The sequence below is a fragment of the Gymnodraco acuticeps genome, unplaced genomic scaffold, assembly GCF_902827175.1.
Source record: "Gymnodraco acuticeps unplaced genomic scaffold, fGymAcu1.1, whole genome shotgun sequence".
In the NCBI taxonomy this organism is placed as follows: domain Eukaryota; kingdom Metazoa; phylum Chordata; class Actinopteri; order Perciformes; family Bathydraconidae; genus Gymnodraco; species Gymnodraco acuticeps.
Window position 1 is genome coordinate 188544 of NW_022992231.1, and position 18809 is coordinate 207352.

At 40.2% G+C, this 18809-nt stretch overlaps 1 protein-coding gene across 1 annotated transcript in view; it reads right to left on the reverse strand.

The window, feature by feature from the left end:
- atxn2l (ataxin 2-like) overlaps positions 1–18722 on the reverse strand; it is a 44283-nt gene extending 25561 nt beyond the window's left edge. The window contains 17 exon segments of the mRNA XM_034206141.1: positions 13–74; positions 8828–8896; positions 9691–9828; positions 9907–9989; positions 10640–10704; positions 10706–10735; positions 10737–10814; positions 10816–10908; positions 10910–10943; positions 11663–11869; positions 14184–14275; positions 14728–14846; positions 15303–15489; positions 15582–15653; positions 15745–15801; positions 16413–16464; positions 16849–18722. Coding sequence (XP_034062032.1) covers positions 13–74; positions 8828–8896; positions 9691–9828; positions 9907–9989; positions 10640–10704; positions 10706–10735; positions 10737–10814; positions 10816–10908; positions 10910–10943; positions 11663–11869; positions 14184–14275; positions 14728–14846; positions 15303–15489; positions 15582–15653; positions 15745–15801; positions 16413–16464; positions 16849–16973 — 1563 coding nt within the window. The 5' untranslated portion in view covers positions 16974–18722.
- Positions 18723–18809: the final 87 nt, after the last annotated feature.

An 18809-nucleotide genomic window follows, 5' to 3' on the forward strand; every position in this document is an offset into this window, starting at 1 on the left:
CATTGTTCTCACCCGGAACTCTTTGCCGAACTTGCGCAGCTCCTCCAGCTGGTTCCTCTGCTGCACAGAGGGAGCTGCAAAAATGGGATGGGGTTAGAAAGCACTGATCACCACATACTAAACACTGGAGACAGTGTATATATTATTATATTATTATTCCCTGAAAGCCGGTAGAAGACGCTGCATTTGTACGGTAGGGCTGTACCCGAATATTCGTTCGTTGGAGTACTATTCGGGTTTCAATTTCGTTATTCGGATATTCGTTTTGTTTTTTTCCCAAATAGAATTTATTGAAATCTCCAATATCAAGAGCTTGTGCCTCTTCGGGGGGTGCTAACACTTAACCAAACGTTATTGTTTACTTTCTCCGTCTTTATATGTAGATATTACTTTTCTCCGTTAATCTCCGTCACGTTGTTTCCAAAGCAACAACAACTTCCTGTCAACAGCGCTACCTCTCCTTCAAAATAAAAGCATGTCCATAAATACACTGAACAAAATATAAATGCAACACTTTTGTTTTTGCTCCCATTTTTCATGAGATGAACTCAAAGATCTAAAACATTTTCTATATACACAAAATAACCATTTCTCTCAAATATTGTTCACAAATCTGAAAAAATCTGTGATAGTGAGCACTTCTCCTTTGCCGAGATAATCCATCCCACCTCACAGGTGTGGCATATCAAGATGCTGATTAGACAGCATGATTATTGCACAGGTGTGCCTTAGGCTGGCCACAATAAAAGGCCGACCCAAAGTGAATCCAACCAGTAAGAACACCTAGGGGAGTGAGCAACCGACCCAAACTCCTCCCCACGGACTCTCTGATTCGCTTAGGAGTAAAATGGGACGGAAGAGCCGACACACATCTCCGCCCCAAATATGTCCATATATACTGTTGTTTCTTCATGCAAAATGCTCCCTGTTTCTGACTGGCTGGTCCCGATATCTGTATCGCACGGCAGTAGAGTGGGGAGCCCGGAGTGCTCTGTTTCAGGGCACTTTGTATTTCGTATTGTGTTATTTACCATTAAAATCAGATTATTGTTATAACTTTTATGCCGGTGTGTTGAACTCCCTCTTTTATCAATCTGACCAGGCTCATCTAAACGGACGGCGCGGAGCAGAAGTGGGCTTTAAGCCGCACGCACGCAGCCGGAATCCGGTTCACTTCCAGCTCCAAAAACATTTCTGTCTAGAGGCAAGAGCTTCGGAGCTAAGAGGTGGCGTCGCTTACGTCTCTCTTACGTCGAGGCGTGCAGGAAACTAAACCCACCTCCCCTGAACATGGGTCGACTGTCATGCCTGCCTACAAGCAGTAGTGCTTATAATCAGGGGTGCACATAACTTTTTTGCCCTGGTTCTCAAAGGAGCACCTGGAGATGTTGCTTGGTGCTCATCCTTAAAATGAAATAAACCGTAACTTTTGAGGGGGTCTTGACTTTATTTGCCAGACACACGGCACTGAACACACATGCAGAGGTGCACACAGAACACACATGCAGAGGTGAACACAAGACAACATTAGCACGACCAGTAATCCTACAAGCTGTCATCACTACCCTCCTCACTGTCTTCCTCTCTGTCAGACATGGTAGCTGATGATGTAGGCCTACTTCTTCCTCTCTGGTTGAGTCTGCGATTAGATGCTTTATTCCACAAGTCAACAGCTGCTTTTGAGTCGAAAGTCTCTGTTGTCATCTTAGACAAGTGGATGTAATCAAATAAGTATGTGAACATAACCAATAGCCTACCATAGCCAATAACAAATTAATGTAACTTATTTTATTTGTGTTGTTCATTCATATCTTATTTTACCTTAACATTTATTTATTTATGCATTTTTTTTGTATCTCTCCAGTTTTAAAGGATATTTTTGGTTACTGTCCCATAGTATACATTGGAATGATTTGAAACCTGTTTATCCCAATAATTATAAAGGAGTGCCTTGGAAATATGTGTTTACATAAATTGTGACCAAACCGTTTGAATTTAGTCCTTTACCTCACTGAGCTGTAGTTAACTTATCAGCCTCTCAGTCTGACTGGAGAGGACTCTCCCTCCACATTATTGTAGAAACATCTTCTTCTTATCTCCGTTAGAGCAGCTAGCACGGCACCAGATTATAATAACAACAGCGCTGGTACCACCCTCCCTCTCTCCCTCGCTCACTCGCATTTTGTCTGTGAGCTGCGGGCGCCAGATAAGCCAACATCCCCCATTTTCATCACTTACAGCGCCCATCATACAGGGCAAATGAAACGTGTAACCGGGGTGAAAAGGGTGTTACATTTACTTAATTGTGAATATTGTTACATCAAGGCCGAAAATTAGGATGAGCCCCAACGGTCAAAATGTTTTTTTCCCTCCCAGAACTGCCAGCGCAGCGACTCCCCAGATCTGGCGCCCTAGGCGAACATCTAGCCAGCGCTACGGGCCGGCCCTGAGTTCATATCATGGTTCATATGCAACTCGCAAATATCTTTCTCTCTCATCTCTCTCCTCTATTTTCTCTTTTCTCTTCTCTCTCTCCCTCTCAATGTTGGTACGCAAATGCGCTTTGTTTCAAATGACCCAGTGCTCTTTTTTTGGCGGAGGTGCGCATGCGCACCTGCGCACCAGTTATGTGCAGCCCTGCTTATAAACACACTTTATAAAGTCAGGCAACACTAACCAGGCTTCGTGTGATTCTGTTTATTTGTACCTTACTTTGACCATCCGTTCACTGTTATTGATCATTGTGGAGAGAGGCAGACGTGTTGTTTTGTATTATAGCAGCTATCGGATGGAATCAATACATGGGCTGCACAGGTTGTCGTGTCCGACTATCACAAGTAGAATCATAATAAAAATACGCCGGTAAAATGTGCCTGTAGAAAACGGTTTATGCCACAATAGGATAGCAATAGCAAGTAGTCAGTTTAGCTTCGGTTGCTATGCTAACATCACCCATTTTATACCAGAGAAACTTTCATAACAGCGTTGTGATACCAAACAGCGTCAATTCAGACTGACACACATTCACTTAGGCTAAGGAGAACTGGGGATATGTATCAGCTGCTTGTGTGAGTCGGCCAGTGAATACTTTAGAGCGGCCGCTGCAGTGTGAGCTAACCGGGAGCTAACGGAGGAGAATAAACTCCCGTAGAAGAGCAGCCAACAGTGCAGCGGTCGGTAAATGCTGCAGAAACACATTCATAAACAATGAACCACGGCACTCTGGAGCAAAGTATAAGGTTAGAGAAGTCGTTATTCAATTTATTCTGGCTTCGTGTGATTAAAAGCAACACGATCATCGACCCGACGCAGTTCCCCGTTGTTGTTGTGAGCGCCGTAATGCCGTTGGGGAGCAAATCAGCGATGTAAACGGTGACGTCATGACGCAGCAGCGGCAGCACCAGTCGGGTGCTGGGCGGTGTGAACAGAGCGGGAGCAGAAAAGGGAAACCGGAGCTGAACCAGAAAAGCTCTAGCTCGGAGCTAGAAAGGGAAAAGCGCTGGTGTGAAAGCCGCATGTGTGTGTTTGTTCGATGTGTGTCCGACAAATTACCATGCACAGTAATTTACACACATCTGGCCAACTCCATAGGTATATGTGTGTGTTCCCAAATGAAATAGATGTGTTTAATCTTAATCTTGATGTAGTGCTCAGTGCTGTCGGAGTGCAGTGGAACACTGCGGTCAACTCAGCCGTCTCTCGCGTTTGCTTGGTCAAATCAGCAGTTTTCATTTTTGAGTGCACGATTAATCGCGCCTTTCCAGTAACCGCCGAGAAGCGGCACTGACGCTAGTACAAGAGTAAAATAATGCATGTGTTTGTGCTATAAAAATATGTTTTACCAAAAGTTCTTAATAAAACTGACACTGTTGGACTCAGTACTAGTTTGACTGCTACCAACAATAAAATGAAGTACTTTAATGTGTACTTTTTCAGTTATTCTCTGTCAAACTCCCCTCCTGAGAACAAATTCAAGCCACTTCTGCTATATTTGATGAGGGATAAAATGATTTTAGCCATAAGTTCTTAATAAAAGTGGTACTGTTGGATTCAGTACTTGTAAAGGCCCTGACACACCAAGCTGACACCAAAGAACACGTCCCGACGGACCCGACTGTTGTGTCGCCTCACGTCTCCTGCGTCTTGGCCAAAAAGTTGCACTGGAACACACCGCAAAGACTTCAGCCGACGGCCAAGTGAGTCGCAATAACTCTCCTTACCAGCAGGCGGCGGTAGTGTGTATTCGTCATTCAAAAGAGGCAACCGGAAGACAGACTGCATGACAGAGTGGCGAAGTCCCTCCCCTTCCGGCGAAAAAATTATGTATTGAAGTCAATGGAGAGAGAAAGATTATCTTTCGATCCCGTTTGAATTGTGCCACGAATTACACATATGATGTTTGTCAATTTAAAAGATAATTTTGCAAGTCAAAAAAATATAATAAATGTGTCGTAAAACTGTGAAGTAACGCATTTGTTTGTGTGAAACGCTCAATGAACTACATCTCTGGTCTCGCAGAACAACACACGTCACCAAGATGGCCGTCACTACTGTCTTGTCAACAAAACGATTGACTACCCTCACTATCACCACAATGAAACACGTCCAGAAGAATGTCATGCAAAGCTGCCTGCCTTCCTTTGATTCTCTCTGAACTGCCTGGTCTTTTTAATGTTTAATGTCAACCATTTGTGCAGATAGCATGAAGTAGAAAAGATCTGCGATCGCCGATTCTAGCGTTAGCATTTCTCCCCCGGGCTTAAATTGTGTATTATAGAATGATCACACCGGTGACAGTACTCTTCAAAGGGTTCACGAAATATGACTACTACTCTTACGGTTTAACATTTTGGGTTACTTAATGTTACTTCATATTAAGGCTAATAAAAATGACAAGGCTGTAATGCTAACTAACGTGCTAGCTAGGTAGCTAACTTGATCCAGCCACTCCTGGTCCTTTCATCAGACGGGAAGCGAAAGAACGAGCAAGACCCATTGCTGGTATGATAACAACCTGGTACTAAGCACACAGGCATCTTGTTAAAGTTATCTTATCTTAGCCAGCACCATTTAGATATATTATATCTATGTGGCGCTGATCTTAGCTATCTCTCAGTGGAGGAAAACAATTGTGACATCACTTACGCGATTCTGGGATTTGTAGTCTTTCTAGTTGCGTATTTTTCACAGTCTTATATTTCAACAGTTTTACGACAAACTGTGACTTTTTTGACATGGAAATTATTTTTTAAGATTGACAAACATCATATGTGTAATTCGTGGCACAATTCAAACGGGATCGAAAGATGAGTTTTCTCTCTCCATTGACTTCAATACATTATTTTTCCGAAATAAGGTCCCATTGACCGGAAGTAGATGGGCGTGACTTCGACACTCTATATACAAACAACAAATAGTTACATGCTACAGCTCGAGCCAAGTAGCACAGGGATGAACTATGCCAATATTTTAACAGTATCGGTGCAGTGCCTTTTCAGTGGGGCAAGATATAGCAAATATGTGTGCCTATCCTGCTATTTGTGTTTATTCTTTTAATCACACAGCGTTAAAAATAATCTTCAGAAACACTTTTTATATTCCATGGAATGCTCTTAACATCCCGATAGCAATGAATACATGAAATGCTTTGACAATAAATACATACAAAAATGTCATCTGTGGAAGCCGTGCGCTGTAAAAAGCACGACCAATTTCAAATTCTAGCGCACTCGAGCTGGTTTCTCCATTCTTACCTACCCTACCTTTAAGTACTGTACTGCTCAACTCCCATTCAGGCAAATAGTGTTTCGCTAAGCTGAACAGCCAATCAGAGTGATTTATTTTGCCAGCAGCGGAAGGTGTCGGCTTGGTGAGTAGGGCGACAGGACGCTCATCGACGGCCAGACATCTATCGACGGCCGAAATCGGCTTGGTGTGTCAAGGCCTTTAGACTACTACCACAAATACAATGAAGTACTTTTACTGTGTACTTTTTGAGTAATAGCCTACTCTGTCAAACTCTCCTCCTGAGTACAATCATTCATGTATTCTGTTATATTTATTGAGGGATAAAATGATTTTTTGCAATAAGTTCTACATGTAATTGATACTGTTGGACTCAGTAATACTCTCACAAGTACAATCAAGTACTTTTACTGTGTACCTTTTGAGTAATACTCGGTCAAACTCCTGTCCTGAATACAATAATTCATAGTTCATAGAGTAAAATACATGAATTATTGTACTCAGGACCGGAGTTTGGCCAAGTATTAATCAAAAAGTACACAGTAAAAGTACTTGAGGTAGTAGTCCAAGTAGTACTGAGTCCAACAGTATCAATTTTACTAAAAACTTAAGGCAAAAAATCCTTTTATCCCTCATCAAATATAGCAGAATACATGCATTATTGTAGTCAGGAGGGGAGTTTGACCGAGTATTACTGAAAAAATACACAGTAAAAGTACTAGGGATGGGAATTTGAAAGCAAATGTATATTCGAATATTCGACCCCCCAAAAAACGGTTAACCGGTTAACCGAAATGTACATATCCTATAAAAAAAAAAAATTGGGTAAAACATTTTTTTACAAACATTTTTTTCCATTAACTTTTGGAAATAAATAAATACATGTACAAATAAGTATAGAAACCAAGTCGAATTTGTCAAATGTATTGAACTGGTGATCACAGTTTGACAGCTATAGGCTTTCACAATCAGGCCAGCTGTAGAGAAGACCCTCAGCTGGAACGGAGGTTGCGGGTATAGCAAGGTATAGCATGTATATAAGTTTAATTTGGCATAGTTTGACCTCTACACCGCACTCACTAACCTGGTCGAAATATTTCCACACATTACTCCTTTTTGACGCCATGTCTGTTGTGTAGGACTCTTCTTAGAGTGTAAATAATTACTGGACTATGACTGGTAAAATATGTTGAATACTGGCAAAACTAAATCTCTCCTGTCAAAATGTTTATGTACTTTGCCGCCACACACGGTTGCCAAGCAGCGCTTATTGTTGTTTAGGCTGGCCACTCATGTGTCGCGAGTGTTGACAGGGGGCGGGGGGAGCACGCTCATGAACTGTTAGCGCCGGAACCTCGCAACGGCTACGGAGCGCATTTGCGCCGCATTTGGGCATAAGATGAGGTTTGAGTCTGCGTGATCTGCGTGTAGGGAGGGGCAGCAGCCATATCATTGGCTAGAACTAGCTAGATCTGATGGATTTGGACATAAACGCAGGTGAAGTATAACCGGATGCGAGAGAGAAAGATCAGCACCTGCAGCTCTGCCCGCTGTGAGGGACCGGTGAGCGGAGCAAAACACACCTTCAGACGTCACCTAACACATTTAGCTATGGCACTGTCGTATACATTGAATTATTCAATTTGATAATATGTAATCAACTTAGGCATCACTCCCAAAAAGTAAAAAAAATTATAAAAAAATTAACTCATATTCGAATACCTGAATAATTATTCGAATATTCGATTAATCGTTCCCATCCCTAAAAAGTACCTCATTTTATTTTTGGTAGCAAGTCAAGTCTAGGACTGAGTACAACAGTGTCAGTTTTATTAAGAACTTATGGTACAAATTATTTGTATCGCAAATAAACCAAAAAAACATGCATTCTTTTACTCTTGTACCAGCGTCAGCGATTACCGTAAAGGCGCGATTAATCACGCACTCAAAAATGAAGAGCTGCTGATTTGACCAAGCAAACGCGAGAGACGGCTGAGTTGACCGCAGTACCGGAATGGAATGGCCAGTGTTACACACGCCGGACATCTCCTTCATAAAACTAATAATAAGGCGTAATAATCGGGCAGTTCGATGTGTGTGTGTGTGGTGTTGGTTAAAACGAAGCAGCCTGCAGTTGCTCTTTAGCTGTTCTTATGAAGGTAAACACAGTGAAGGCACAGCTCCACTTCCTACTTGGCGAACCGGTAACTTTCTCGTGCGCACAAGAACGTATCTCTTGCGCACAAGAAAGTATATCGTGATGAGCAAAACTGTGTCACTTGGCCCAGGTGGTTTCCACAGAACGGACAAAACATGTTTAACGACCATAAACACACTCGTACCGTCCATAGGTACCGGCGGTCTATCCGCCAAAACAAACTTAAGTTTGTGTCAATCACTTGCACGTCACTTCTGGTATGATGGACATTCCCTCTCCGGTTTGATTCTCTAGTTTGTTAAAGTGTTTCGGCAAATGTTAAAGTGTTTAGAGACTTGTACATTTGTCTCAGTTCTTGTAAAAGTGTTTCGCTAATGTGATTTTGTTTTTATAAAATGTAATTTTGTCTCTAGCTTTGTAAAAGTGTTTCGCATCTTGTTAATGTTAAATTGTTTTTTCTTTGGTAAACGTGTTTTGCTAATGTAAATTAGTTTTATAAAATGTATATTTGTCTCAAGCTTTGTTAAAGTGTTTCACACTTTGTAATTCTCGGTTGCACTTCTCAGCCACCGTACTTTACAGTGACTATGCCTGTGTCAATTGTACAAAGGAAACCTCTCAAGTTTATAGTTCAATGTAGCCACATTTGACTTTTCTAACTTAAAAATGACAGCTACTTTGACTTAAATGCTTCAATATATCTCAAATCTAACAGTAGGAAAACAAATGATTATAAATATTGTGCAGAGATAGCTTTTTCTAAACAACATGTATTAACAGGGAAATATGTGGAAATAAGATTACAGAGGGCTAAACCTCGCTCCCAGCCTAACAAACACAGTGGGATTTTAAAGATTGACATAATCACAACATAAACCCAGTGTTTTGTAATGTCAAGTGTAAACAAATGTAAACGTGTTTTACCTTTGGTGCTCTTCCCTTCAGCCAGACTTTCAGATCTCTCTTTAGCTGCTGTGTTCAGGATCTCATTCACTGTGGAGGACAGAGAGAAACCTGATCACCAAGAGAACACTGACACATTTAATGCATTTAGTGTTGTGGTTGATCAAGTTTGGACTTCACATTTACTACATTCTTCAAATAGTAATTTTAACTCCACTTTTTTATGCTCATGCACATTAACACAAAAACCTTATAATCCAACTCTACCTCATTAGATACAAATATAAAAAGACAAACTTTGCACACGTAATGTATAATGTATAATTATCCTATGTTTATATTTGGGTTGGAGCAGTTTTGCATTATATTATTTTACTATAATATATCAAACTTGTATATTGTGTATCCTAGAGGTGCAGGTGCTCTTTAGATATGTCTTTGTAGTGTTCATATGTATATACACTATTAACTGTTTTAATCCTGTGCAATGCCTGAAAAGCTACACATGACCATTTTTTAAAATGTATGATAAAAAAAAAGACCATGGATCTATCTATGTATGCAAAACGCACTTTTTTTAAAGGGGACGTATTCTGCTCATTTTCAGGTTCATATTTGTATGTAGTGTCTACTGTGACATGTCTCCATGCTTCAATGTTCAAAAAGCTCTTTATTTTTCTCATACTGCCTGTCCTGCAGCACCTCTTTCACCCTCTGTCTGAAACCAGAGCCCAGTCTGATCTGATTGGTTAGTAATAATAATAATAATAATAATAATATGCAAACAAAAACCTATATAAACACATGACAGGAAAGGTGAAACCCCAACAAATATAATATAGCGTCTTCTGCCCATGTATTAAATAACTTAATAAAAGTCTCACCATCGACAGTGAACAGCGGGGTCGGGCCGGAGGCTTTGGCGCCGGATGTTGCCATGGTGACAGCGGAGGTGGAGTTGGAGTCCAAGAAAACAGGGCCGCCCATTGGGAGATCGAGGGGCGTGGCTCGAGAGACTGCACGGAAGATTCACAAATCAGCAGTGTGCTTTGTGCATGTATTTTTTGTGTGTGTGTGTTTGTGTTGTATGTACCTGCAGCTTGAGGACTGGGAGTTGGGGTTGCGCGAGATCCTGCTCTGGAGTCTCTGGGATTTAGGGGAAGTTCTGGAAGGAACGGAGACACTAGAGTAGGGAAACAGCAGGGAGAAACAACACACACACACACACACACACAACACACACACACACACACACACCACACACACACACACACACCACACACACACACACACCACACACACAACCCAACACACACAACACATCACACACACACACACACACACACCACACACACACACACACACACACACACACACACACACACACTACCAAACACACACACACACCACACACACCACACACACACACACACACAACACAAACACAACACACAACCACATCACACTAAACCCACACACACACACACACACACACCACACAACACCACACACACCACACACCACACACACACACACACAACACACACACACACACACACACACACACACACACACACACACACCCACACCATCACACACACACACACACACCTTGACTTCCAGGCTAGAGAACAGGAAGTGCTAAAATGCTGATTTATTTAAGGGTTTAAGGACTCATTACTGCACCACTCTATAAAGGAACTTTAATGGATAAAATGTGCTTCCTTTCAAGGTCAAGGTTCTTTATTTTGTCATACGAACATAGCTACAGTGTAGTTATGTAGCTAAGGCATGATGCGTTTTCTCAAAACTGGTATCTTTAAACCTCCATACCTCCGTTGACAGAAGAGCGGTGCGTTGTCACCGAGGGCCTGTGGGTGAGAGAGGGAGTTCGGGAGGGACGTGATTGGTGCAGGGAGGGCTGCCGGCCAGCGGGTGGGCTGCCCTGTGATTGGTGGGGAGAGTAGGAGTTTCTGACGGACAGCGGGCTGCTGCGGTCAGACGGGGGGTTTGGGGGAGGAGGCGCCGGCCGGGGGGTGTCTGGAGGAGGAAGGGGGGGCGGTGCGCCCAGAGGCCCCGGACCGGCCCATTCCGATCTCTCGAGGCCCGCTGAGGGAGGGGAATGTATTTACCTTCCCTGGGAAACAAGGCGGAGGGGAGAAGTGGTCAGATGAATTCTGGGAAGTTTTCTATCAGACATTTCTGTGGAGCAGAAAGTAAACGTTTAATTATTCTGTAACTCATTCTCTTGAATTCATTTTTGATTATCATCATTTTTGTTTTAGTCGCAATAAGACAACCCTAAAAATGTATATTCTCATCTTATCATGGTATATTTTTGTGTTTTGGCATTTGATTAAACTCGAGTCTGATGAATTTACAACTTAAACCGAGCTTCTTGCATAATATTTAGTTTATATTACAGGTTTTTGTTTTATTCTACGCTAAAGTGATAATGACTCACTGCAAATAAACAGAACAAAATCAATTCCACATCCAAGTCCAAGTCTATTCTAAGTGTGAAAAACTTTTTTTAAACACATTTGTGTTAGCCCTTAAAATCTGATAAAAAGCACAATTTACTTATTTTTACGACGTTTTATAACTCTGTGCTCTTCTGGCTATTTTTAAGATATGGACCACACAAGTCAACTATTACATCAAATGTATAAATTCAAAACTTATAAATCACGGTGACCGAAACAAATATGGAGAAGAGGTCGAGACAATACAATTTCAAAACTAGCTCCATCCCTCTTTTCATCTAAAGCAAATTCATGTTATGATGCTTCAATTGTATGACGAATCTGTCCTTCAATAATAACATATTAAAGATAATAAATAAACCAGTGTTACCTGCCGGTGGGGATGAAGCCGGGGCTCGCCCTCTCCTCCCTCTCCCTCACCACCGAGCTGTATTTGTCCTCCTCGCTGCGGCCCTCGTCGTTCTCCAGAGAAACGCGCCGGCGGTACTGCAGGCTGCCCTCGATCTCATTGGCCAGCCGAGCGGCTCGCGCTTCCCTCTGACGGAATCCCTCAGAGGTACCCTTCTCCAAAGGCATGCTGGGAAATAAAACAGATTTTCAGTTAAAAACTATTACTATTACTGTTATGTAGTGTTAATTTCGTTGACTAAATCTATGACGAAATATGTTCGTCAACGACCTTTTTTTCCATGACGAAAACGAGACGATGACGAGACGGCACCGACGGCAGTAAACAATAACTGTAACGAAATCATCATGCAATATCGTTGACGAAAAGGGACGAGACGAAAATGTAGTTCACTAAATAAAAACTATGCCAAAATCTCTCTTTACTTTCGTTGACGAAAAATGAGGAGACGAAATATTATCAAAGATAACGTTACATCTCTGATAGTCAGTTTTTCTCCCAGCAGTTCCATTTCCGGTGCTGCGGCAGGGCAGCAGCTGTGTGTCTGTGCTGCGCGCGGCGGTAGATTTGAATTACACCGGGCAGCGGCACAATATGAACTGTCAGGAAGACTCGGGTCTAACTCATGGTCTAACTAACCTTATTTAACAGAAAATGAAATGGCAACAGGGCTTGGGAGCAGTGGTCGCACTCGCGTTAACCGAATACCCCCCGTCAGCGCGAGTGAGTGATAAATTGTGCACTCGACGGATAATAATGGATAATGACGGAAATGTTACGATCCGTCAAAATGACTGACAACGAAAAAGTCTAAAGCCACCACTGCTTGGGAGAAAGAAACGATGTGATATTTGGGCCCATTTTCGCTTCAATGAGGTGGAGAAAAAAAGCGAATGCATTGTTTTATCAGAAGGGAAGCAATGTGGCCATAACACAGCTGGTGAAAACACCACAAACCTGACCAGATACTCTCTGCAAAGCTTCTTAATCATTCAACCTGTGTTTTTCATCAAATAAGGACAAGATATAATCTTATTTATTTATATATACTAAAATGACAAATTATTGGTTTTGGCTAGTTTGACTGAAATGTTCTATATAATCTGATGACTAAAAAATACTCAACAGTTTTTATTGACAAAAGTAGACTAAAATAATTAGTTTTCTTTGACTAAAATATGACTAAAATGCTCAGACTTTTAGTCGACTAAATCTTGACTAAAATGTTTACTGTTTTAGTCGACTAAAATAAGACTAAAATGCTCAGACTTTTAGTCGACTAAAACTTGACTAAATAAAAACAGGATGAAGGTGACTAAATATGACTAAAACTAAAAAGGAAATTTAACACAGGACTAAGACTAAAACTAAATTAAAAAATAGCTGACGAAATTAACACTACTGTTATGAACAGGTTTAGACTGAAGGACAAGGTCGTTTGACATGCCATCAGGAGATTCATTCAATTAGAATTACAGTTAAAATGACTCCTAACCTGTTTTGCTACAATTTGCCTTGGACTTTGATAAACTACGATGGACCACTTTCAATCATTTCTGAGATTTTATAGACCAAACGATTAATTGACTCATTAAAAATGGTCACATTAACCAACATTTAAAAATATTGTTAGTTGCAGCCCTTCTAGTTGTAGTACAATTATCATATTATTATACTTTCATATAAGGGATAGATGTTGACAGTAAAATATAATCAAAATCAATGCTTTAAAGGTGGGGTAGGTAAGTTTGAGAAACCGGCTCGAGATACACTTTTTGTTATATTCCATGGAATGCTCTTAACATCCCGATAGCAATGAATATCTTAAGTGCTTTGACAAAAAATCCATACAAAAATGTCATCTGTGGAAGCTGCCTGTAATACTGTAAAAAGTACAACCAATCCGTTTAGCTGGCCCGGCTGAACGGATTGGATTGCCGCCTTGTCTGTCAGCCTTCCATCTCGTGCACGCACAAATGTATCTCGTGCCCTCATTGGGCATGCAGTCATTGGCGTGCATTGCAGCAGTACTTCAATGACTCGCCAGCAACAGGCGGCCACTCTCACCAGTCTGCTGACGTCATGTGCGCGTTCATGTGTGTTGGAGGAGGTGCTCTGTAAGGAAGTCTGAAGGAAGGGGCGGATTCTTTTCGGCTGTGTACTTTCAAATTTTAGTGCACTCGAGACGGTTTCTGAAACTTACCTACCCCACCTTTAACTGACAAAACAGATTAGAACCATCATTCATATCTGTTATGATAATATTTTAATCGTAAAATCAAGTTTCATATTGAAATAAGTGGGATAGATATGATACAATAATAACCTATGCTCCTGTTTAAAACTCTCTCACCAACATATCATCATAACTGATAGGAAAGAGAGTAAACTATTACAGATAATAAACCCGGGATGAAACGTCAGGGTTTGCTTATAGTCCCGCTGAATAGTCACTTTGCCTGGAGGAGTAAAACTGACTCACGTATACATGGAGAGGCTGGAGTCGTAAGTGGACTTGACGCCGTACGTCTCCTCGTTAAACTTGAACATCTCGTTGGCGTCCCAGCCGTTAGACTGAGGAAGAAAAACACATGAAAGTGAGACATTGGAAGCAGTTCCCTTGATGCGACCATATCTCTACTGGACACAGTGGAGGCTAGTTCAACACATATGTCACGGATTTTTCTGTTATCAGCCGGCCAAACATTCAAAGACTGAAAAAAGGCCGCTGCTTGCCATATCACATTTACACTCAACTTGGCGACCTTCTCTTTATGTTGGTCCTTTATTTCTAAACTAGCGGCACGTTGAGTGACTTATTTAAACAAATATTACGTATTCAAATAAATTATAATGTAATTAATTCCTAAGCATGCTGATCAGAGTAATCTCAGTGATTTTGTATAAATAAAGAGATATATAGATACATTGTTTCAGATAGGTAATAAAGTGATGCATCTCTAGCAGCCACTTAAATGTGTATTACACTTCCTTTCATGTGAATATGTTAGTGATTGAGATCTCACCGCGTCTGCTTCCAGCTCAAAGTTTTCTCCGTTTCCGTTTCCATCCCACCTCTGCAGGACCTTCTCCCGGTGGTCCCCGTTCACTCGGGTTGCGCTGATAGACGTGTCAGTGAACGTGTCTAGACACACAAATGAGTCAACAATTACAACTCTCATAGACACTGTTATGCTGCCACCTCGAATGAACCTCACAAAAATATTTGTATAGCTTTAGACCACTTAGCTTGTCTTCACCACAATTTGGTTTACGTAACCTGATTTATTCTTAAAGTTTACAGCCATGCGGATGTTTTGAGTTAAGAGCATTATGGAGCAACCTGGATCTGAACTATAAATGTTGTTTTTTTTAACATGTTTGTTATTTTTTTTACTTTAAGTTGTATTCACCTCTGTAAGAGAGATGCCACATCAGTTGTGATTAGACGTAGAGTAACCAGACAAACTGGTTATAACATAAAAAATGTGACATCTTTAAAGAATTTAAAGGCTTACATAAACGTTTAAATGTTAACCTACAAGAAGAAAAGTTTTACAGTATTACACACCACAAATATAATTCCTCTTGTTTTTTTTACCTCTGACAGCAAAGTTTAGGTCGACATCGCGGCAGGTCATGGTCACCAGGTCGGCGGGGCTAAAGATCATGGTGTCTGTGATATCTTCGATCTTGGGTTGAGAGGACTGGCTTCCTCCTCCTTCCTCGCCTCCTCCTCCTCCATCACCATTGCTCTGTTTATGGACAGCATCCACAGCCAGTTCACACTGAAGATGGACAGAAGAGTACACACTGATAAATCACGTAACTTGGATACAGAGAAAGTGAGGTGTTAGGAGGCTTCTTCTTTTTTTTTTACCTGTGAGCTTAAAGTCTTAAAGACTCCCTCGTAGGCTGCGCCGTTTTTCACTCTCACATCACAGGTGGAGCCCTGAAAATCAGACCTGTTAGTGCCTTTGTATGTGGTGCTTTTAATAAAAAAACTGTTCCAATTACAACTTCAGACAGACAAAACAGCTTACCACCACTGCTGTGAGGAAATGGAGCATTCTGGCATTGTTGTAGACGCCATCAAATACCTGCAGATATACAGCTGACATGAGTGTGTTGCATTGGTTAAACTGCCTCAACAGAAATCTGAGGCATTAATAGGTATGTTTATAGGAACAATACTAACTTTTATAAATATATTCATGCCAATATTTGCACTATAGTATATTATTTTTTCTAATGTCTCTCTCAACAAAAAGAAAATGTTTCATACATTTTTGTGTAGAGAAAAAACAAACAAAATGTTACCAATTGACGGAAAATACATTTAAAGTCTTTGTTAGTGATGAATTAAGTTATTTTAAATACCTTCTTGAAAATGTGAAACTATTTAATATGTTGCCAGGTTTTATTATCCCTCCCTGGCCATATTACATGTATTTTTTTACTTTATTTTATCCTTTATCATTTGTATGATTCTTCTGTTGTTTGTATTTCATTTTATTGTTGATTTATTCAATTTCTTCAACATTTATTTTAAGACTCTGGTAAAAAAATACATTTAAAATTCCCATAAAAGTAGGGAACATGCAGGCCACCCCGGGCCCCCTAGTTTTGGGCTGGGCCATGAATGCTAGCTCCGCCCCTGGTTCTAACAAGTACATTTTCTGAATAGAAACGCTCGGCTGTCACTACTTACTAAACTGCTTACAGGAGGTGACTGTGATGGAGGTTTCATTGTGTTCCTGGTCCTGCAGAATGGAACAAAAATAAAAACAAACATCAGCTTGCAGCTCAAATCTGCTCCTTCAGTGAGAACAATAACACAAGCCTCTAACAGGCAACACAGCAACCTTTCTAGCTAGCAGGGCGAGCAATTTAAACAATGACATGGCATAATTAGGTATAATTAAATCGGCTAATATAATCTAAACTGTTTGTCTTAAAGGAAACATAGTTAAATATGATGGTGTTGTTGTATCAAATAGCAAAATTCGGCTAGCTAAATCAGCTAATGGAGCTAGCTTGGCGTAGACGTCGAATGTTACAACAGAGACACAAACGAACCGCTAGAAACGACGTCGGCATCACATTAGAAACTGACAGCTGAGCAATTCTTTACTATTTAAATATACTTTTTAGTCATGTGCATCCCTGATAATCCAGTCTCGTCGTTTCCAGCAAAAGTCACACGGTTAGTTTGACAGGCCAACACGATACAACCCGCTGGAAAACAACAAAACACGGCCAGCGGGTGCATTAGGTTTGTCCGGACCCGGGTGACTGCTGTCCATGTGATGAGGGTCGAATCAAGCTTCCGGGCAGGTTCCAGGAAATAGTCAAATCAACACAGGTAGTTTGATTCAATAAAAACACTCCATTGTGTTTAAAAGTGACCGTTTTTCAACCATGAAAGAACTCCCGGAGAGTGAATTTCACCATCTATGAATGTACGCCCAAGAACCGGGCTCAGCCGAGGTGCTGTAACGAACGCACCAATCGTAAACCCCACCTACTCGTTTTAATCCAAAACCTGATTGGACAAAACCTTCTGTCAATACTTTGACCTTTTTTAATTATTGGTTGGTTTTCATGTCAATCATTTTTCACGACGGGCCGTAATGATTGAGGTCATGTAAGGAAACTGATGCTGCAGGATGTTTTTAATTGGTTTCAGTAAAGAAAAGTTAAATGAACACATATTTTAATATAATAGGGATTAAAGTAAGTGTTATCCCCATAATAAGTAATACAATAATAGTACAAGAATATTTTCCAAATGAATAGTCCAAAGGAAACATTTAAGAAAATAACCATATCTATAATATACAAAAAAGCGGTTTTAGTAGGCCTACATCATATTTAACCATATATAACATCTTAATAAACTGACATTATTGACCTTGGAAACAGGTCACGTTCCTGTTCCCTTGAAACAAGAAATTGCGTGTGCTATGCTGTTATATAAAATGTGTCATTTCAATTGATGAAGACTGTGTAAATTGGTTGAAAGCCTTTTTTTTTTAGTTTATCACCATTTGTAATATTTAATACACTATTGGAGGCACTTTATGTTGATTTCCAACACAATGCAGCAGGAACCATATTTGTTTAACACTGCAGGATAAAGAAATTCATTAAAAAAATAATTGCTGCATAACACTGCTTGTGCGTATGAAGAATAATATATGACATAAAATCCACATATCCCTATACAGCTTCTATGTGTTCCAGTAACCTGATGCCTTTTATACAGTAACAAAAACATGAAATACTCACTTGGGGGTCCAGGGACAAAATCCTGCATCTTGGATCCAGTTTACACATAAACTCAGAAAAACGTATAACACTGATATACACCTAATATCAATTTATTCTGGGGCCAAAACTATTTGAAATGAAAAGTAACACATTTAGTCCAAAATTATAAAGTTTGTATCTCCTGTAGAGAAAGAAAAATGGCGGATAAATAACAATTTAAGTTTCAAATGTCTGTCGGTATATTTTATAACTCCATTGTCATAAAAACTCTTAACAAAATCCTTTTTTTAAATACATTTGTTCTATTTGATTTATTCAACTGAAAAGCTTTAAAACGGGTGTTTTTTCCACATTTGTCATACTAGTATAAAGTGATGACGCCTTAATGGGGCGCTGAGAAAATGCAGATACATGTAAATAAGCAAACTATGATGGTGTTAGAGGTTAAATAGATGTGTAGTTTTTGTGGTTGTACAAATGTTATAATATTTGTGCGGTTAGTTATTTGAGGTGCAAGCCTCCTTTTTTTGTGCCGCAGTCGGAAGAGCCAACAAATATGCACTGAAGCAGAACATTCTGTCAGATCAAAATATGTTGTGCATTTTGGAAATTATTAAATATTTATTTTTCAACAAATGTTGACTTTTGGACTTTAAAACGCTTTGGGGTTATTGGAGAGGTCTGAAACTATTATTTGCAGCCACCACTGTAATTTAACTAATAGCATAATACTAATAAAAGTGTAGCTCGTCTTTGTCTGACAGTTTTTACAGTTTGCTAAAACTAAAAATGATAATAAATGATTGTAATGAGTGTAAATGATTTACTAGAAATA